Source organism: Mesoplodon mirus (genome assembly GCF_964341445.2).
Source record: "Mesoplodon mirus genome assembly, chromosome: 12".
In the NCBI taxonomy this organism is placed as follows: Eukaryota; Metazoa; Chordata; class Mammalia; order Artiodactyla; family Ziphiidae; genus Mesoplodon; species Mesoplodon mirus.
In genome coordinates, this window is record NC_138988.1 from 40,974,476 (window position 1) to 40,994,254 (window position 19,779).

At 38.0% G+C, this 19,779-nt stretch overlaps 1 protein-coding gene across 2 annotated transcripts in view; it reads left to right on the forward strand.

Moving 5' to 3' along the window:
• Positions 1 to 19,779, forward strand: part of SETD2 (SET domain containing 2, histone lysine methyltransferase) — a 120,869-nt gene that overhangs the window by 87,195 nt on the left and 13,895 nt on the right. Inside the window, exons 14-16 of one of the 2 annotated variants that reach the window (XM_082637942.1) lie at positions 2,596 to 2,779; positions 9,600 to 10,269; positions 18,180 to 18,314. In XM_082637942.1, the coding sequence (XP_082494068.1) occupies positions 2,596 to 2,779; positions 9,600 to 10,269; positions 18,180 to 18,314 (989 nt within the window). Of the gene's footprint in view, positions 1 to 2,595; positions 2,780 to 9,599; positions 10,270 to 18,179; positions 18,315 to 19,779 lie in introns of those variants that run through there. The other variant, XR_014295471.1, reaches the window with a different exon arrangement.

Below are 19,779 nucleotides of genomic sequence, written 5' to 3' on the forward strand. Positions count from 1 at the left end.
ATCAGTGACCCCTCACAAGGTTAAGAATCATTATTACAGAACAGATAATAGGGAGACCATTGCAGTATGGTTTCTGGGCTTTACCACTTAGCTATGTTTCCAACATACTTTAGAGATTAAAGCAATGGTATAAATTATGGTGGCTCTTGTTAGTCTCTTGTGCCCCTCCAGCAGTGACCCAATATAAATAGAGTAAAGGAGCCAGTGTGATCATGTTTTTGGTCTTTTTCTTTATTTTTGGCATGAAGAACTTTTTGTAATCTTAAATCTTATTGGTTAAATAATCTTATTGGTTAAAGCCCTTTAAAGTATCCTTTACATCACGTTTGTATCTTTTGGATATTTTTAGTTCTACTGGTTTAGTCTCTTCATAGCCAGACATCCTACTTAGGGCTGCAAAGAATTCTTCCCATAAGAAAGAAAGCTGGGTTGAGTAGTACTGGTTGGCAGTATCAGCAGCACCACTATACAGTTGATCATCAGAGGCTAGCTTCTCTGGGCCCACTGAGTTGAAAACATTAGCAAGACAGGCAAAGTTTCAATACCTATAAAGGTCCTCCCACCCCACCCTGCCACCATTATTTTGTAAATATCTAGTCTGGTATGGCCCTCTGAAAGAAGCAGGACATGGTCTGTAGTGGACAATTATAATCGTTTCAGGGAGCAGCCTTTTGTGTGCCAACTTCAGTCTCATCCTCACATGTGGGGAACCCCCGCCTCCATCTCAGTATCAGGCTTTTAGATTAGAGAAATGCTTATAATGCAAACCTGACTTGCTATGATACTTCTCAATGTCAAGCGATTAAAAAGCTTAGAACTTTTAAAATTCATAAGGATTGTGAAATAATTTGGGAAATATGCAGCCTAGCTTTAACCTCGTTTTAAAATATGAGAAAATCAGCCTGAATATATAAGATGATTTCTCTGCCTCACATATTCTAAGATTCAGAGTCAGAATATACTGTTGGTATGATTCCTTTTCTTGTTTTACCAGTATATAGTGAAGAAATAGCCACATTTTAAGGAAATTAACACCAGGGTAAGGAACCTGGGTTTGAAGGAGGAAATAGAGAGTCATGGGCAGATCCAGATGAAACTAGATAATAATACTTCACAAAAGGATGTTGTGCTAATACCTTCTGAGCTGAACAGTTGTTTTAATTGTATAGTATTTTCTGCCAGCATGTGGTATTAGATGAGTTAGTTCTGTTAGCTTCTCCCTGACATACATGGCTGTAGATTAGTAACTTTTTTGTAAATAAATGGAGTTTTGGGCCAGCTAAAAGAACTGTGAGAATGGTATATGTAAACCTGATCCTACTGCTGGGGAAAAAACAACTGATAGCACATTTTTCTGAGATGAGAAAAGAAAAAACAATGTTTATTGAGAATCCACTTTGCGCTCTGAGAGAGATTTTATGAGAGATTTTCTCCTTATGAAGAGAGCAATATGATTAGTAGGTAGCAGTACTAACATACAAAAAGCAACAGCATATAATACCAGTCAGTTTATATTGAAATGTTCATTGGTGTGATCTAGACTACTTAGGAAAATGAAAGACTAGGTGGTATGATCAGTGAAAAGTAGCACTTAGGGCAGCTTTTGGGAGCAGTGGCAATGGAACTGGGTGAGAACCATTCTAGGTAAAGAGACTGAGTGAAGAAGGTTAGCGTCCATCTTTTTTTTTTTAATTTATTTTATTTTTGGCTGCGTTGGGTCTTTGTTGCTGTGCATGGGTTTTCTCTAGTTGTGCTGAGCAGTGGCTACTCTTCGTTGCGGTGCATGGGGCTTCTCACTGCGGTGGCTTCTCTTGTTGCGGAGCACGGGCTGTAGGTACTCAGGCTTCAGTAGTTGTGGCTTGTGCGTTCTAGAGTGCAGGCTCAGTAGTTGTGGTGCATGGGCTTAGTTGCTCTGCGGCATGTGGGATCCTCCCAGACCAGGGCTCAAACCCGTGTCCCCTGCATTGGCAGGTGGAGTCTTAACCACTGCGCCATCAGGGAAGCCCCCAGCTTCCATCTTTGAATCAGAAGCTGGCGTTCTTTTTTTGAAGATGTAGCTCTCTGGTTTTGATAACTTACTGAGTTACCACCTGTTTCACCTGTGTTTGAAATATTCTTCTTTTGAAATTGTAGTTCATAAAAAGTTGTCTAATTTTTTTTTTAATTAAAGAGATGTTTCTATTGAGGTTTTTATGTTTAGCATGCCAGGCTGTTTTTCTACCAATTGTAAATATGCAGAGTTATAAGGGCAGGGGAAGGCTTTTACATTTTGAACTGACAAGCAGACTGCCTTACTTTTAAAGGTATCAGGAACATCTTGCATGCATGTGTTCCACAGAACTTGTTAGAAATGATGAAAGCTTGGATTGAGACTTTGGGGAAAAGGTAGAAAAGGGCATTCATGGAAGAGACTTTTAGGAAGTAGAGCACACAAGCATATAAGACCTTATGTCTCGTCCAAATTCGGGACTGGGTATATGAAGGAGGAGTCCATAGATCTGTTTGTTGGATAGAAATTTTATTATACAGTTGGTATACTATCATGATGGAGAAAAGTCTACCAAGTAAATTTTTTTAAAAACGCTTTTCCCTTAGTAACCGAACGAGGAAGGGATGCTGTCGGCTTCAGAGATCAAACAGTTGCCCCAAAGACTCCTAACAGATCAAGAGAGAGAGACCCAGACAAACAAACTCAAAGTAAAGAGAAAAGGAAACGAAGGGGCTCCCTCTCACCACCTTCTTCTGCCTATGAGCGGGGAACAAAAAGGCCAGATGACAGGTAAGTGGCCTATGTGAGTTACTCTCTTTTCTGAGCAAGTCAAAAAGTACCCAAGTGATACACTTCTGATTTGGGGCAACAAGTGCTTTTGTAATAAATGTATTCTCTTGTGAGTGAGTATAAAAGGAAACTCTACTCATAACTATTGAGAGTCTCTTTTGACAGTAATAATAGCTGTGAAGACTAATAGATTTTTGGTACTCGAATGGCTTCTACTTCATAACGTTTAAATGCTATTTGAGGAGCCAGAGATTTGTTCTTTAAAGGGGAATGGGGGTTGCTGGGAGATAACCCTATGTTTTCTAGTGAATCTTATACCATACCAGTCCAAAATGTTTGATCCCTGTGTCAGAGGCTGTCTTGTGATGCTGGTAGAAAAACAGGCCACATAATCACCTGCTGGGTACTAGAAAACATTTGTTCTCGAGAAGTTCTTTTTAAATTAAATATACTTTAAAAAAAATTGAGATATAGCAGTCATGTAATGCAGTTGTCAGAATTTTTAATTTTGGGTTCTCTGGGTATGTAATAGTAATTCATCATGATTTTAATTTACATTCCTCTAATTACTAAATAGATTGAACATTTTGCCATATGTTTATTGACCATTCCTGTTTACTGTCTTTTTATATGTGGTGTTCATTTATTAAATTTTGTCTTTTTAAGCTCTAGGGATTCTTTTTTTATATTCCAAATATAATTCTGCAAGTATTTTTTCCCAGTTTATGACTTGTGTTTTGACTCTTTCTGTGTCTTTCAATACACAGAATTTATTAATTATGGTGTAATTGAATATATCATATATATTGTATGTTTCCTTTATGGTTAGTGTTTACAGTGTTTTAAGAAATTCTTCCCAACTCTTGAGATGACTTTGTGTGTGTGTATGCATTTTTTTTAGCAATATTTAAGTCCTTAATCCATTGGGAATTAATTTTTGTATACATTTTAAGTTAGGAATCTGGTTTCATTTTTTTCTAGGTGAACACCCAGTTGTCCCAGCATTATTTACTGCTTGAAAGCTCCTTCTTTCCCCACTGATCTGCAGTGCTGCCTCTTTCCAACAGGTTTTCACATATGGGAGGATCTGTTTCTGGGTTCCTATGACTATCTTATATTTAAGTCTTGATAGCAAGTAGGGCAAATCCCTACTTGATCTTCTGGGATGCCCTGTCTTTTCTCAGATTTATTCTTCCTTAGAATCTGCTTTGAATATTTGAATGTTCTCTGTCTAGTTAGGTCTTCTTTAATATTTCTAATGAAGATAAAGTTTTTCATTAATGTCTTTGTTTATAGTTTTCTCCAGAATAACTTATCTTTTGGTGTATTTATTTCTGAGAACCCTAACTTCTATTACATATTCAGTTTGGTTTTGGTGTTTTGATATGCAATTCACCCTTGTATATTTATCCTATGTTTGTTAACCATACAAAACTTGTATTAATTTCAAGAGTATAGGATTTTTTTTTTGCCCCACTGTCTCCTTTTTTGGTCATTGTCAACAGCCCATATCATATGAATTTGTTTTGGTTTTCCTTTCTAATTCTTAGGCCTTGTTCATGTTACTTTGCTAGCAATACCTCCAATGCAAATCACAGAATGATAGCATTTTTTATCTTGGTAATTGATTTCTGCTCATTTTGTTTCCTTCCACTTTTTTAGGCTTGTTATATTGTTTTTTAAATTTCTTAACTGGAACAATTGGGATTCTTAGCTCATTAATTTTTCTCTTCTAATAGAAGTGTTTAAGAACTGTAAGACTGCTTGAACTACTCTTGTTAATGCAGCTTCATAATCTAGTTTTAAATACTATTAGGATATACAATGTGTTTAAATTTCTTTTTGTTAAATTTTCAGTTGGTCATCAATTGATCTGTATGATAACAGTTCTTAGAATTTTATTGAAGCTTGCTTTATAGTCTCTTTTGTTTGATATTCATAGAAATATGCTTATCTTCCTTTTAGTAGGATTTAACTGGTATATCTTTCTTCCTTTTATTTCATTTTATTTTATTTTTTATTTTTTGGAGCAGGGAAAGGTTTATCACAGGGCCATGCAAGAAGATGGGTGGCTCATGCTCTAAAAAAACCCCCAAGCTCCCTGAAGGGTTTCCGCAAAGCATTTTTAAAAGCCAGGTGAGGGAGGGGGGTCACAGGGTAAGTGATCGACTTGTGCACCATTCTGTGATTGGCTGATGGTGAGGTAACAGGGTGGTGTCACAGGGGTTAATATTATCAGTCCTTAGGCTTAAGGAGGCCTGGGGCTATGTGCTCCTGGTCTTTAAGTAGTTAACATCTTCCATTTGGTGGGGGTTTTCACATCTGTAAAACAATTCAGGAAATGTGCATCAAATACTGTTGTCTAGGTACTTCAGAGAGGAGCTAAAGCAGAGGATACAGGGCAAGCCCTGTCCCAGGAAGGCTCTTCCTTCCATTTACTTTCAACTTTTCTGTGTCTAGTAAATAGCTTATAGCTGATTGGGTGTTTTTGTTTTTGTTTTTTTTAATATTTTATGGCAGTTCTTTAACTGGTTGTTTCAATTTAATAAAATTTAAAGCTAATCGATATCCTGAACAACATAAGTACTTTAAGATACTTTAACTTTGACTATTCAGCCTTCCCAATTTACATGGTATTATTGTCCAGTATTATAATTCCTTCTCCCTCCTCCCATCAGTTATTGTTAATTTTTTTATGTAGACCAAATGATTTTTTTAGTTTGTTTACATTTACTAGTTTCTTTTCTTTCTTATTTCAGACCCCTTTAAATGGTTTCTTTTTTTAAAATTATTGTTTATTTATTTATTTTTGGCTGTGTTGGGTCTTTGTTGCTGCGTGCGTGCTTTCTCTAGTTGCGGCAAGAGGGGGCTACTCTTCGTTGCGGTGCGCGGGCTTCTCATTGAGGTGGCTTGTCTTGTTGCGGAGTACCAGCTCTAGGTGCGTGGGCTTCAGTAGTTGTGGCTCGCAGGCTCTAGAGCTCAGGCTCAGTAGTTGTGGTGCTCGGGCTTAGTTGCTCCCTGGCACGTGGGATCTTCCCAGACCAGGGATCGAACCCGTGTCCCCTGCATTGGCAGGCAGATTCTTAACCACTGCGCCACCAGGGAAGTCCCTGAATGGTTTCTTTTAGTGAGTTTCTCTTCATAATATTTCAGTTTTTGTCTAAAAAGTCTTTTTCATATTTTGTTTGCATTGCTCACCCTCAATTTTAAAAATCAGCTATATTTAACCAGCAAGTATAAATTGCTTACAGTAAAATTCATGATTTTAAGTGTATTGTTCATTGAGTTTTGTCAAATGCATACAGTTATATAACTACAACCACAGAGGTTATATATTGGGTTGGCCAAAAAGTTCATTCGGGTTTTCCATAACATCTTACAGAAAAATCCAAACGAACTTTTGGGCCAACCCAATAGAACATTTCATCACCTCATAAAATTATCTCTTACCCCTTTGTAGTGTGTCCCCTTCTTCTACTCCTAGTCCCTGGCCACGACTGATCTCCTTTCTGACTTGGTTTTGTCTTTTCCACAATGTCATATATATGGTATCATATACTATAAGATACATTCTGTCTTCTTTCACTTAGCATATTATTTTTGAGATATTCATCCATGTTATTATGCATCTCAGTTCTTTTTTGGTGCTTAATAGTAGTCCATTGTATAGATATACTATAGTTTGTTTATAAATTCATTAGTTGATAGGCGTTTGGATTGTTTCAAGATGACTATTGTGAATATTACTGGCTATGAACAAGTCTTTATGTGAACATTTATTCTCATTTTTGAAAGGAAGTTCTTTTGGGTTGACAGTTTTTCTGAACACTTTGAAGCTGTTATTCTTCATTCTTCTGACTTTCCTTATTGATTTTACGAAACTTGTTGGTTGCTATTCTTTGTTAAGTAACCTGGCTTTTCTCTTGGCCTGCTTTTAAGAAGTTCTCTTTGTATTTGGTGTTCCGCATTATCACTACCCTGCGTTTATATGAGGATTTCTTTTTTTTTTTCAACCTGGTTGAAATTCATCGAACTTTTTAAATTTGAAGATCATCTTCCAAGTTACTAATTCTCTTCAGATCTAATCTCTTGCTTAACCATACCATGGCTCGTATGGGCACTGAATTGAATTGAATATTAGGTTATTTCTTGGTTCATGACACTTATTTCTATCCATGGACCTTTTCTCCATACATTTATTATAATGTAATGAGCCCTGGAAGTCCCAGCACAAGAGTCAGGATCTTAACAATTATATAAATCTTGCTATGTCACTTATTTCTGCACCATCCCCTGTCTTTACTACTTGTGATAACAAGTAGTATCTGTTGGATTCTGTGTTCATTGTACCCTGGCCTGCCTTTTTTAAAATATAGTTTTATGTCATCTAGTATATATTTATTAAAAATATGTTAGTTTTAACTGTATGAAAAGGCTATTATTTTGCATTTAATTAGACGGTACTTTGTTTTGACTTGATATTTATTTATTAAGATTTATTCATAATAGTGTCAGTTTATTCATTTTTATTACTGTATAATGTTTTGTTATAAAGCTTTTTCTATTATGTATAGTGCTGTTATCTTATTTTGGTGTACATATGCAAAAGTTTCTCTTGGATATTTAAGTAGAATTTTGCCAGGTATGTGCAATTTCAATTTTATATGATAATTGAGTTTTAATTTTCATTCTTTTTCCTTTCTAGATGCTTCATGGGGTTCTTATTCAAATCTGCCTGATAGTATTTTATGGTCCTGTTCCTTAGGCATATTTTTAATAGCCTCTTTTATCTTATTAAACATATTAAACATCTCTAATATTTTGTGTGTGATAATTCCAGTATCAGCAGTCTTAGTATGTCTCTTCCTCTCACTTGTGTGTGTGTGTGTATGTGTGTGGGTATTTTATAATTTTATAATTATATACCTTTTTTTTGCTTTCAGTGAGATATAATTGACATACAGCACAGTATAAGATGTTAAGCATATGATTTAACTTACATACATCATGAAATGATCATCACAATAAGTTTAGTGAACATCCATCATCTCATGTAAATACAAAATTATAGAAATAGGGGAAAATACCTTTCCTTGTGATGAAAGCTCTTAGGGTTTACTCTCATAACTTTCATATAGAACATACAGCAGTGTTCATTATATATGTATCACGTGGTACATTATATTCCTAGTACATGTTTATCTTCTATGAGTTTGTTTCTGTGAGTTTTTTTGAGGTATAATTGACCTACAGCACTGTTAGTTCCTGTTACCCAGCATAGTAATTTCATATTTCTATACCAAAATGATCAGCACAATAAGTCTAGTTACGGTATGTCACCTTACAAAGATATTACATAGTTTTTTACTATATTCCCCACACTATACATTTCATACCATGTGATTCATTTATTTTGCAACTGAATTTTTGTGCCTCTTAATCTCCCTTACCTGTTTCTTTCTTCCCCTCTCCCCTCTGGCAACCAGCTGTTTGTTCTCTGTATCTGTAACTCTGTTTGTTTTGTTTGTTCATTTGTTTTGTTTTTTAGATTCCACATACAAGTTGAAATCATACAGTATTTATCTTTCTTTGTCCTACTTATTTTTCTCAGCATAATACCCTCTAGGTCCATCCATGTTGTTACAAGTGGCAAGATTAATTTTATTTTCTAATGAACTCCTGTTCCTTAGAGCTTAATCTGTAGGAATTCATTGAGGCCTGGATTTAAGGTGCTCTCTTCTATAGACTGTTTGCATTTGTTTCTGCCAGGCAGCTAAGGGTACTACCACCCCACTAACACTTTAAAGGAAGTTTTCAACTAAGAGGTTTTTAGACCATATATTTTTTGTTGTTTGGATAAATGTTGTACCCTTATCCATGAATCTGTTATTAGATGTTTGTTTGCAATGAAACATCTTGAAATTAGTTGTCTTTTTCATTTTTGCCAAGAGCCTTTCTCAAAATTTCGATTCAGTCCATAGAACTTCACAAAAGAATCTTTTTTTTTTTTTTTTTTTTTTTTTTTTTGCGGTATGCGGGCCTCTCACTGTTGTGGCCTCTCCCGCTGCGGAGCACAGGCTCCGGATGCGCAGGCCCAGCGGCCATGGCTCACGGGCCCAGCCGCTCCGCGGCACATGGGATCCTCCCAGACCGGGGCACGAACCCGTATCCCCTGCATCGGCAGGCGGACTCCCAACCACTGCGCCACCAGGGAGGCCCCACAAAAGAATCTTTTAAGTCCTTGGTTCTCTTGTGAATGTTAGAGCTGATGGTTTCTTGGGGGCTTACTGGGGATACTTGTCAAAACTATCACAGGGTATTAGGTTTAGCAATATGATATTATACTTGGCACTGCACAAAGAAGAATATGTGAATATAACTCCCCATACTTTTATGTGTACATGCTTATCTTTCACTTAACTAACCTGTGTTGATATTAATGGGTGTACATCAAATTCTGTAGCTTTTATTAGTGTATTTGGGGTTTTGTTTTAATTTCAGAATTTGTAGTTACAGAACTACAGAACTTAACTATAAAGAGGAATCTATTTAGGATACTACATGTATCTTTAATTTGAAGTTCTAGAAGCTGAGGATAAGGATAAAGTTATTATTTTCATCTAAGTGTCTATTTCCTTGAGGTTCTCTCCTATCTGCAAAACTCCTTAAGTAATTTTGAGTATGATTTTCAGCCAGTGCCAAATTGGAGTTGGTGTGGTTAATGGTTTAGTATCTAGTGGCATAACATTTATTAGTGCTTTGGTTATGTCTCTGATTTAGGGGAAAACTTTTTGTGGTGCTCTTATTGTTTTCTTTCTAGATATGATACACCAACTTCTAAAAAGAAAGTACGAATTAAAGATCGCAATAAACTTTCTACAGAGGAGCGTCGAAAGTTGTTTGAGCAGGAGGTAGCTCAGCGGGAGGCTCAAAAACAACAGCAGCAGATGCAGAACCTGGGAATGACGTCTCCACTGCCCTATGACTCTCTTGGCTACAATGCCCCTCATCACCCCTTTGCTGGCTACCCACCAGGTTATCCCATGCAGGCCTATGTGGATCCCAGCAATCCTAATGCTGGAAAGGTGCTCCTCCCCACACCCAGCATGGATCCTGTGTGTTCTCCTGCTCCTTATGATCATTCTCAGCCCTTGGTGGGACATTCTACAGAACCCCTTGCTGCCCCTCCACCTGTGCCAGTGGTGCCACATGTGGCAGCCCCTGTGGAAGTTTCCAGTTCACAGTATGTGGCCCAAAGTGATGGTGTGGTACACCAAGACTCCAGTGTCACCGTCTTGCCAGTGCCAGCCCCAGGCCCAGTCCAGGGACAGAATTATGGTGTTTGGGATTCCAACCAACAGTCCGTGAGTGTACAGCAGCAGTACTCTCCTGCACAGTCTCAAGCAACCATATATTATCAAGGACAGGCTTGTCCAACTGTCTATGGTGTGACATCACCCTATTCACAGACAACTCCACCAATTGTACAGGTAACTAATTTTGGAAATTCTCTTGTCTGTTTTACTGTCTGTTTATGGGATGTTAAATCTGATGTGAGGGGGAAGTCCTGCCATTGATCACTTTTACATATTGGCTAATTTTATATATACTAGTTATCGATTGTGTCACAAATTACTTAGCAGTTTAAAACAGTAAGTAATTATTATCTCATAGTTTCTGTGGGTCAGGAATTCAGAAGCAGTTTGGCTGGGTGGTTCTGGCTCAGAGTCATGAAATTACAGTCAGGCTGTTAAGCAGGGTTGTAGTCATCTGAAGACTAGACAGGGGATGGAAGGTTTACTTTCAAGCTCACTCACATGGTTGTTAGCTGTCCTTGGTTCCTTACCACTCTCAATAGAGCTGCTTACAACATGCCAGCTGGCTTCCCCAAAAGCAAGTGATCAGCGAGAGAGAGTGAATAACTTTTGAAGTGTATTTTTGTGGTTTTAAATCAAATTTCTTTTCTTTTTTATAAAACCAATACATTAAAAAAAAAAAAAAGACTCTTTTAAGTCATCGTCTTCACCACATTCCTATGTCTCTCCCATCATTCCTTGTCACTCCTTAAAGGTGAATTATTGTGGATGGCAGAGACTCCCAGAGTGTTTCCTGTACACATTACTTAGTATTGAAGTAACAGAAGTAATTTTTCTTCTGTTTGTATTTTTGTTATGAAGCTGTATCAAAATTTTGTCCAAAAGGCCGTGACAAAGTGTCCTGCTTTCATTCTGAAAACCTTAACTGTATTAACTGCCTTCATTTTGTTTGTTTGTTTGTTTGTTTATGGCTGTGTTCGGTCTTCGTTTCCATGGTGGGCTTTCTCTAGTTGCGGCGAGCGGGGACCACTGTTCATGGTGGTGTGCAGGCCTCTCACTGTCGTGGCCTCTCTTTTTGTGTAGCACAAGCTCCAGACGTGCAGGCTCAGTAGTTGTGGCTCACGGGCCTAGTTGCTCCGTGGCATGTGGGATCTTCCCAGACCAGGGCTCGAACCCGTGTCCCCTGCATTGTCAGGTAGATTCCCAACCACTGTACCACCAGGGAAGCCCCTCCCTTCATTTTTTATGATCTCTTTAACCACATGTTTATATATTTTATGAATTTGTAATTTTGAAGACTTGGAAGTTTTTTTATCCCATGTTTTTCTGTGTAACATGATTCTTAACCATTTTTCCAAATTACTCTGTATTTTTGTGTGTGTGTATATATATATATATGTATATGTATATGCATACATACACATACACTTTTTTTTTTTTTTTTTTTGCGGTACACGGGCCTCTCACTGTTGTGACCTCTCCCGTTGCGGAGCACAGGCTCTGGACGCACAGGCTCAGCGGCTATGGCTCACGGGCCCAGCTGCTCCACGGGATCCTCCCGGCCTGGGGCACGAACCCGTGTCCCCTGCATCAGCAGGCGGACTCTCAACCACTGCGCCACCAGGGAAGCCCAAGTATTACAATTTTATTTCCAGTTTTCAGTCTGTTCCTACCAAGGAGTCATTTATTGACTCCCTAATCTGCTTTTCGTGTGCTAGAGTAGTTGATAAATGGACTAAGATGGTTCAGACTATCCTTCCCTTCTTTATGAGATTAGTTGATGAGAGATGATGTTCGACTCTGGGTAATGAGAAGCATAGAGCATGTTGTTAGCGTGTGTATTTTAAGTCCTAGTCTGTCACTTACTGTGTGTCCTGGAGAGAGGCATTTAGATTCTTCAGTTTTAGTTTTCTCATTTATTAAATGGGCAGAATGCCTCAGAGTGGTTGAGGTTTGTATGAGATAATGGATATTAGTAATGATAAATTTAAAGCACCATATACCTTGAAGGTTTAATTATAGTTCTTACTTAGTTACGTTAATACTGAGAGTATTGACATTAGTGGGCTGTGAATTACAGCTGATCAAGGTCATCTGTCTGGTGTCCGGCTCATAATATCTGGTCTGTGTTGAGGCCTGTGTTGTTCAAATCAAATATCAACCATACCATCATGAGCTGAGGTATAATAACCTATAATAAGGTATAATAACCTTGACAGTGAAGTCGTATGTGATATGGTATAATATAAATTTGTGAGTGTGTGTACATATGCAGTATCTTTGAAATTTGGAGCAGATGTGTTATCAGAAGGTGACTTTAATTTTTTGCCACAGCTGCTTATTAGACATAAAAGCTCCATTTTAACTGAGGCCATGTGCTTTATAGTGGTCTTGTGACATTAGAGTGACCTATTCTTAAAAAGTTACACTAAATTACATCTCAAAAAATTGAGTGCTTAGACTATAAATTGTTCACATAAGTGAAGTGACTCAGATATAAAGTAATAGCTGTTTTTTTCCCTTTAGAAGTGGGAGCAGAACAATTATGTTTTCCCCTCTATAACATATTGGACCCTCTCTTAAAATTCCCATTAAAAGTCACATTTTAGGGCCTCCCTGGTGGCGCAGTGGTTGAGAGTCCGCCTGCCGATGCAGGGGATACGGGTTCGTGCCCCGGTCTGGGAGGATCCCATATGCCGCGGAGCGGCTGGGCCCGTGAGCCATGGCCGCTGGGCCTGCGCATCCGGAGCCTGTGCTCCGCAACGGGAGAGGCCACAACAGTGAGAGGCCCGCATACCGCAAAAAGAAAAAAAAAAAAAGAAAAAAAAAAAAAAGTCACATTTTAAAGATATTTCTAGACTGGATTTATGTTTGAGAAATTAGCTTTTGTATAATTTCAAGTCTCTTGTAGGTAGAGCCAATCTCCAATAGACTTTCATCCAGCAAATGGATAAATTTCACAGGCACATGCTATTTGGATATATCTCACAAATGTGTACATCTTTTGTATTATTTCAGTGGGACTGCAAACCAGTTTCCCCTTTTTATTGCTGTTAATTGTTTTGGCTTTGGCGTATGATTGTCAGCTAGTTTGGGTAGGTACTACAGAACCCTAGAAAATGTTTATTTTCCCTCTGCTTTTTGACAGTTTGAATTTCAAACACTATATCTGCAAATGAATGTTGCAGTTTTGGGTGTTTTTGGGTTTTGTTTGTTTAGGTTTTGTTTTTTGTGGGGTTTTTTTTTGTTTGTTTTGCAGTGATATTGTTAAGATGTTTTTGGCATTTCCTTTGGGAATTATTTTCAGTATGTGTAACATTCCTTCCTGTTGATAAATTGTTATGCTTTAATATATCTTTGCACTTTAGAAACAGGTAAAATTTGTCTGGAGCCATATCTAGTAAATACAGGGAATGATCAAGCTGGGTAATGCCATTTCAGTTTAGAAGTTATCTCCCAACCAACATTTGTAGCCAGACTTTTCATGCTAAAGAAACCACAACTTTACTACACATTAATTGAATCCTTTAGAGTGTCTCCATGATAAGCCTTACACAACTGTGATCTTGTCAGATAAACTCTTCATGAACGTAGTTTCACTGATGGTCAAAGAAATTTTACCCTCCAAAATATTAACATTTTTCTGTTGTAGATTTGGGTGTTTAACCTCTTGATCACTCTGAAGATAACATGTTTCATCCTATTGACAGTTCTCAAAATCAGTATTTTGATCTAGCTTAAAAAAATTTTTTTTTCAAAATCAGGATATGAAATGTTTGTCATTCAAAATGTGTGGTATAATTGTGAAGCCCTTCCTTTTCCAAATGAGTTAAGGTGACAGTACATGCACACCTCATTTTATTGTGCTTTGCAGATACTGCATTTTTTCCACATTGAAGGTTTGTGGCAACCCTGTGTCAAATTAAGTCTGTTGGCGCCATTTTTCAACAGCATTTGCTTACTTCATGTCTCTGTCACAAATTGATAATTTTTGCACTATTTCAGACTTTTTCATTTTTATTATATTTGTTATGGTGAGCTGTGATCAGTGCTCTTTGACATTACTATTGTAATCGTTTTGGGGTGCCATGAAGTGAGCCCATATAAGCCAGCGAGCTTAATCGGTAAGTGTTGTGTTCTGCCTGTTCCGCCGACTGGCCATTTTCCGATCTCTCTCCCTCTCCTTGGGCCTCCCTACTCCCTGAGACAAAATAATATTAAAATTAGGCCAATTAATAACCCTACGATGGCCTCTAAATATCAAGTGAAAGGAAGAGTCATACATCTCTCACTTTAAATCAAAACCTAGAAATGATGACGTTTAATGAGGAAAGCAAGTTGAAAGCTGAGATAGGCCAAAAGCTAGGCCTCTTGTGTCAGTTAGCCAAATTGTGAATGCAAAGGAAAAGTTCTTGAAGGAAATTGATAAGAAAGCAAAATAGTCTTATCAGCCTTATTGCTGATACATATGAAGAAAGTTTTAGTGGTCTGGATAGAAGATCATACCAGCCACAACATTCCCTTAAGCCAGAGCCTAATCCAGAACCAGGTCCCTAACTCTCTTCAGTTCTATGAAGGCTGAGGTGGGGGAGGAAGCTGCAGAAGAAAAGTTTGAAGCTTAGCAGAGGTTGGTTCATGAGGTTGGAGGAAAGAAGCCATCTCTGCAACATTAAAGTGCAAGGTGAAGCAACAAGTGCTCATGTAGAAACTGCAGCAAGTTATCCAGAAGATATAGTTGATTCCAACTCTAATTGATAATTTGGAGGGGTTGAAGACTTCAGTGGTGGAAGTAATTGCAGATGTGGTAGAAATAGCAAGTGAACTAAAATTAGAAGCAGAGCCTGAAGATGTGACTGAACTGCTACAGTCTCATGATAAAACTTGAATGGATGAGGAGTTACTTCTTATGGATGAGCAAAAAAGAAAGTAGTTTCTTGAGATGGAATCTACTCCTGGTAAAGAGGCTGTGAAGATTGTTGAAATGATATCAGAGGATTTAGAATATTACATATATTTAGTTGATAAACCAGAGGCAAGTTTAAGAAGATTGACTCCAATTTTGAAAGCAGTTCTACTGTGGGTAAAATGCTATCAAATAGCATCACATACTCTAGAGAAATGGTGAAAGGAAGAGTCAGTCAATGTGGCAAAAGCTTCATTGTCTTATTTTAAGAAATTGCCACAGCCACCCAGTCAGCATCCATCAACATCGAGGCCAGACCCTCCACCAGCAGACAGATCCTGACTCTCTGAAGGCTCAGAGGAGGGTCAGCATTTTTAAGCAGTAAAGCTTTTTTTTTTTTTTTTTTTTTTTTGCGGTACGCGGGCCTCTCACTGTTGTGGCCTCTCCCATTGTGGAGCACAGGCTCAGTGGCCATGGCTCACGGGCCTAGCCGCTCCGCGGCATGTGGGATCTTCCCGGACCGGGCACGAACCCGTGTCCCCTGCATCGGCAGGTGGACTCTCAACCACTGCGCCACCAGGGAAGCCCAGTAAAGCATTTTTAAATTAAGGTATGTACATTGTTTTTAGACCTAATGTTACTGCACACTTAATAGAGTACAGTATAGTGAAGCATAACTTTTATATGTGCTGGGAAACCAAAATATTCATGTGATTCACTTTTTATTGGAATATTCACTTTATTGCATGTTCTGAAACTGAACCCACAATATCTCTGAGGTACACCTGTAGTAGGAAATGAGGTCAAGGCCTTGGGGAGGAACAAGATGGTCAGGGCTTTGTGAGGATTTGGGCTGTTAGTCTGAATAATGTGAAAATCCACTGGAGCAGTTACAGTGGACTGGCATGATTTGACGTATTTTAAGAGAATCGCTCTGGTTGCTCTGGGTGAAGAGATTGTGGGAATCAAGGGCAGAAGTAGGGAGATCAGTTAAAAGACTGTTGAGTGATCTAGGCAAGAGAATATGGCCACTTACATGGGAATAGTAGAAGGAGAGATGGAAGAAATCAGATTTTATTTTTATGTATTTATATATATATATACATACACACACATATATAAACTCATATGTACAGATACACGTACACATGTACATACATATATAAAAAATGCAGAGCCAACAGAATTTGCCAATCGATTAGATTAGGAGAGTGGGTCCGGAAGAAATTAAATTTGGGATTCGTTACAGTATCTGGTGTTTGGCTTAGTGGGTTGGGAAAATTCCAGTTTATCCATCTGTCCTCTTCAGCCTCCCAGAAACTGTTTCTACTCAGAATCAGGGTTACCAGTACATATGTGTTAACCTCCTACATGCAGAGTAACTTGCCTCTTAGGATGCTTCCTTCTGGGCGTCGGCCCTTAGAAACTTCCTTGGAAACTTAACTTTCCAGATAAATTGGTGATCATAGAATAGAGCCCAGTTAGATATGTTTTATTTTATGGTTTATTTTATCAAAGTTAAAGTAGAACTTTAAGAATTATTTATATTTTATCTTTAGAGTATGCTTTTTAATTTTTTAAGCAGTATTTGGTCATCTTTGTTGCTAATACTTCTTTGGTACTGACTTCTGATTCAGTATTGTCTGGTTATATGTCAGTGTTGAAAAGTGTTTTGGATTTAGTCAAATTTCAGGCTTTGGGGCAGGAGTTAGGTGAGGAGATAAATTTCTACAAAATTTTTGATGTTGCACATATTTCCCATCTTGTATCCAAATACCTAAAGATGAAAGTATTTCTAAGGTATACATTTTTCTCTCAGCTTCATGATACTATTCTGACAATTCTGCTTTGACAGTTAGCATTGAATCTGGTTTATGATATGTATAGATTAAGCTGTTTGCAATACTGGATCAAGTATTGTATTCTTCCTCTTTGTGTGTGTCTTCTCAATAATTATTCATCCAGAAACCTGCTGGGCAGCTACATTTACCTATTCAGACTCCTTGGGTCTTTACTGGTATCATTTGGAATAATTATATTTTGATTATATTTTGTATTTTGAGTACTTATCAATTAATACTTCTGAATCATTTTACCTGATAGAATCTCAGTTTATAGGGTCAAAATCTGTCCTTAAGTACGTATCTGTTCAGCTCCTTGGTAGTCATGACCTTTTAACAAAACAAGATTGTTTTCAGGGCTTCTTGTCACTTCTTTAGACAGTTTTTCTATCGTAATTTCAGAGTAGGTTTAAGTCCTAGCTAGCCATGGTACTTATTCGTTATATAACTCCAGGTGTGGGAGATACACCTACCTCTGGTGGTAGTCAGGATTGAGTGAGATAATATATGCAAAAGGGCTTTTCTGCTTGATAAAGCACTATATATATAAATCAGTGTGTCATAAGGATTTTAGATACATTGAATTCCACTGTCTTATAGAAGCCTACAAAAAGCTAGAAAACTAGTTTAAAATTTGATCACCTTCAGCTTCCTCTACCGTGGATCACTCCTTTTGACCTTTTCCGGTCAAAACAAGCTGTTAGGGCTTCCCTGGTGGTGCAGTGGTTGGGAGTCTGCCTGCCGATGCAGGGAACGCGGGTTCGTGCCCCGGTCCGGGAGGATCCCACATGACACGGAGCGGCTGGACCCGTGGGCCATGGCCGCTGGGCCTGCGCGTCTGGAGCCTGTGCTCCGCAGCGGGAGAGGCCACAGCAGTCAGAGGCCCGCGTACCGCAAAGAAACAAAAACAAAAACAAGCTGTTAGTTATTAGGAATTGGTAGTTAAAACACTCTCTGTAAAGAGCATTGTGTGGAGCTCTCTCAGATATCCTAGGAGTAGCACTTCAGTTGTTACTCAAGTCTCATTGAAGCCAAACAATTGGATAGGTTTCATGAGTACTCCACCCCACCCCCATCCCCGCCTCCACCTCAAAAAAGTTTTCTAACTTTTTATGATAAAGTAAAATCAAAGTAAGTAAATGAATAGGGAATTATTCAAAAAAGAAAAAAAGAATTTGAAGTAAAAGATTGTTTTACACATTTGTAGTAAAATGTTCATATTGAAAGTTAAAAAATTAATGGATGTATCTTCCAATAAGATTTGTCAACTTGGAAGTCAGATACTGCTTATTAAGAGCTAGAAAACTATAAATTGTGAATTTCTTCATTTTATCTTTTAGAGTTATGCCCAGCCAAGCCTTCAGTACATCCAGGGACAACAGATTTTCACAGCTCACCCACAAGGAGTGGTGGTACAGCCAGCCACAGCCGTGACTACGATAGTTGCACCAGGGCAGCCTCAGCCCTTACAGCCAGTAAGAAATATTTTGGTTGCTAAAACTCTCCTTGGCTACCTACCTTATCTTTAGAAAGATTACTTTTTGTTTGGTTTAGTTAGGGGGGTTTTTACTCCTTTTATGTTTGTTTGTTTTTTATAAAAAGTTTTGTAGTCGCCAGTTTCACTCAAGTGCCTGTGTACCCTGAGGGAGCACTACTCGACAGTTTTGTCAATTAAAAAAAATTCTGTGGAACTTACAGCTATGTTAATTTATATGTACTTTGGCCTTAGGATCCTTTTTATTTGTAATTTAAACTGACTGATCTTGTATTCTTATACTTTGCTATGAATTTCTGAAGTAATAGTTTTCTAGACTAGCTCCATCATTATTTATGGAGAACTAGACTATGATACTGTACTGAGGACTAGAGATATAAAATTGAATGATATAGTTCACTTTACATGTTGTACAATATATATTGAAAGAAGCTTTTAGTATTCTGCAACATATGTAGAAGGATATGATGAAATCTTGATGAAATGCTGTTTTTAGATGAAATGGGAAATAGGAGCTGGCACTAGAAGCAGTTGAGAAACTAAACATGAACAAATTAGCAGGTTAGAATACTAACAATTCCAGAGAAGGCTCTTGTTGCATTCTGGTGGCTTTCGATAAGTAGGGCAGTTGGTGGAGATGGAGTAAAAAGACTACATGTGAAACACTTAGAAATAAGACAGTGTGTATGGCAGGTATTTGAGGGCTTGCTATGAATTGGGTCCTTCTAGGCATTTTGAAAATGAATGTAAGATGCCATTCCTGTGCTTAAAAGCTGACATTCCAGTAAGAGAGATGAGGATCACAATGAATAATACTAAAAGTAGTCAGCGTTTAGTGTCATGAAATATGCAGATAGAATTTGAGAAGGGGAAAAAATTATTCCCAAATTGGAGAAGGATTGGTAATCTAGTAGATATTGAATAATTTGGAATATTCTTAAGTGACACGAAATAGGGGAAAGAGATCACCTTATAGGCTAGATAGAGGACTACAGGAATGGAGGAAGTGGAACTTAAGTGGAGCCAACAAAAAGCAGCTCTGTGAAGTAAGGCTTGGGGGGGTATGCACAAAGCAGTCATGCTCGGAGACTTAAGTTTGCTTAAAAGTGGCCATGTTTTATCTGAGCCTGGGATCTCAGGTTCCTCTTTAACTGCTCAAGCAAAGGTAAAGTTGGAAATTTTTTTCTTTATTAACTGGATTACATAGAATGAACAATTAAGGGTATATATCCTTATCATGATTATATTATCAGTTTACTAGAGCTGCTTTAACAAAATACCAGACTACGTAGCTTAACTAACAGAAATTTATTTTCTCATAGTCTCGGAGCCTGCAGGTCTAAAATCAAGGTGTCAGCAGGTTTGCTGTCTCCTGAGGCTGCTCCTGTTTTGCAAATGGCTGCTTTCTCACTGTGCCCTCACCTGGTCTTTTCTCTGCGCACATT